At 46.4% G+C, this 976-nt stretch overlaps 1 protein-coding gene across 1 annotated transcript in view; it reads left to right on the forward strand.

The window, feature by feature from the left end:
* gtdc1 (glycosyltransferase-like domain containing 1) overlaps positions 1-976 on the forward strand; it is an 11,571-nt gene that overhangs the window by 6,007 nt on the left and 4,588 nt on the right. The window contains exon 3 of the mRNA XM_037687158.1: positions 576-749. Coding sequence (XP_037543086.1) covers positions 576-749 — 174 coding nt within the window. The remainder of the gene's footprint in view (positions 1-575; positions 750-976) is intronic.

The raw sequence follows: 976 nt of genomic DNA on the forward strand, positions 1-976 counted from the left end.
AACCAGAGATGATGAAACCAGACCAGGAACCAGAGCTGATGAAACCACATCATGAACCAGAGCTGATGAAACCAGACCAGGAACCAGAGCTGATGAAACTAGACCAGGAACCAGAGATGATGAAACCAGACCAGGAACTGGAGTTGATGAAAACAGATCACAACCTGGTGCTGATGGAACCAGATCAGGAACTGGAACTGATGAAATCAGATCAGGAACTGGAGCTGATTAAACCAGACCAAGAACTGGAGTTGATGAAACCAGGCTAAGAACTGGAGCTGATGAAAACAGATCACAACCTGGTGCTGATGGAACCAGATCAGGAACTGGAACTGATTAAAACAGACCAGGAATCAGAGCTGATGAAACCAGATCACAATCTGGTGCTGATGGAACCAGACTGAGGTTGGAGATGCATGTGTCATTACTTCTCGATCAGATCAGAACTTCTTAAAATCTGAAGACGTACATGGTCTCCAATGGTCCTTTCTGTCTTTTTCACCTTCATGTGGTCCCCCATGGTCAATGACCAGGTTCTTTAGACCATAGTGTTTCTAGTCCACTATGTGTTTTTTCTGCAGAGTTCTGTTTAGCAGCTCGGTTCTGAACCTTTGTGAGCTGGTGGCTCTCAGACCAGACCTGGCCCGTTTAAAGAAGGTCCTGTACTTCCACGAGAACCAGCTGGTTTATCCGGTCCGCAAAGACCAAGACCGGGACTTCCAGTATGGATACAACCAGGTCCTCTCTTGGTAAACACCCATCATTTAATATGTGTGTGTGTGTGTGTGTGTGTGTGTGTGTGTGGGGGGGGGGGGGATAAGAAAATGGATCTAGAGCTCTTATTGATCATAGACCACAGTTATATGTTGGACATAGTTCTGAGCTCCAGCTGGTCCCCAAACAGTCCAAACATTGTCCTCAAACTGTCCCCAAACAGTCCAAACATTGTCCTCAAACTGTCCCCAAACGGTCCAAA

Source organism: Nematolebias whitei, chromosome 13 (genome assembly GCF_014905685.2).
Source record: "Nematolebias whitei isolate Nwh7 chromosome 13, NemWhi1, whole genome shotgun sequence".
Classification (NCBI taxonomy): domain Eukaryota; kingdom Metazoa; phylum Chordata; class Actinopteri; order Cyprinodontiformes; family Rivulidae; genus Nematolebias; species Nematolebias whitei.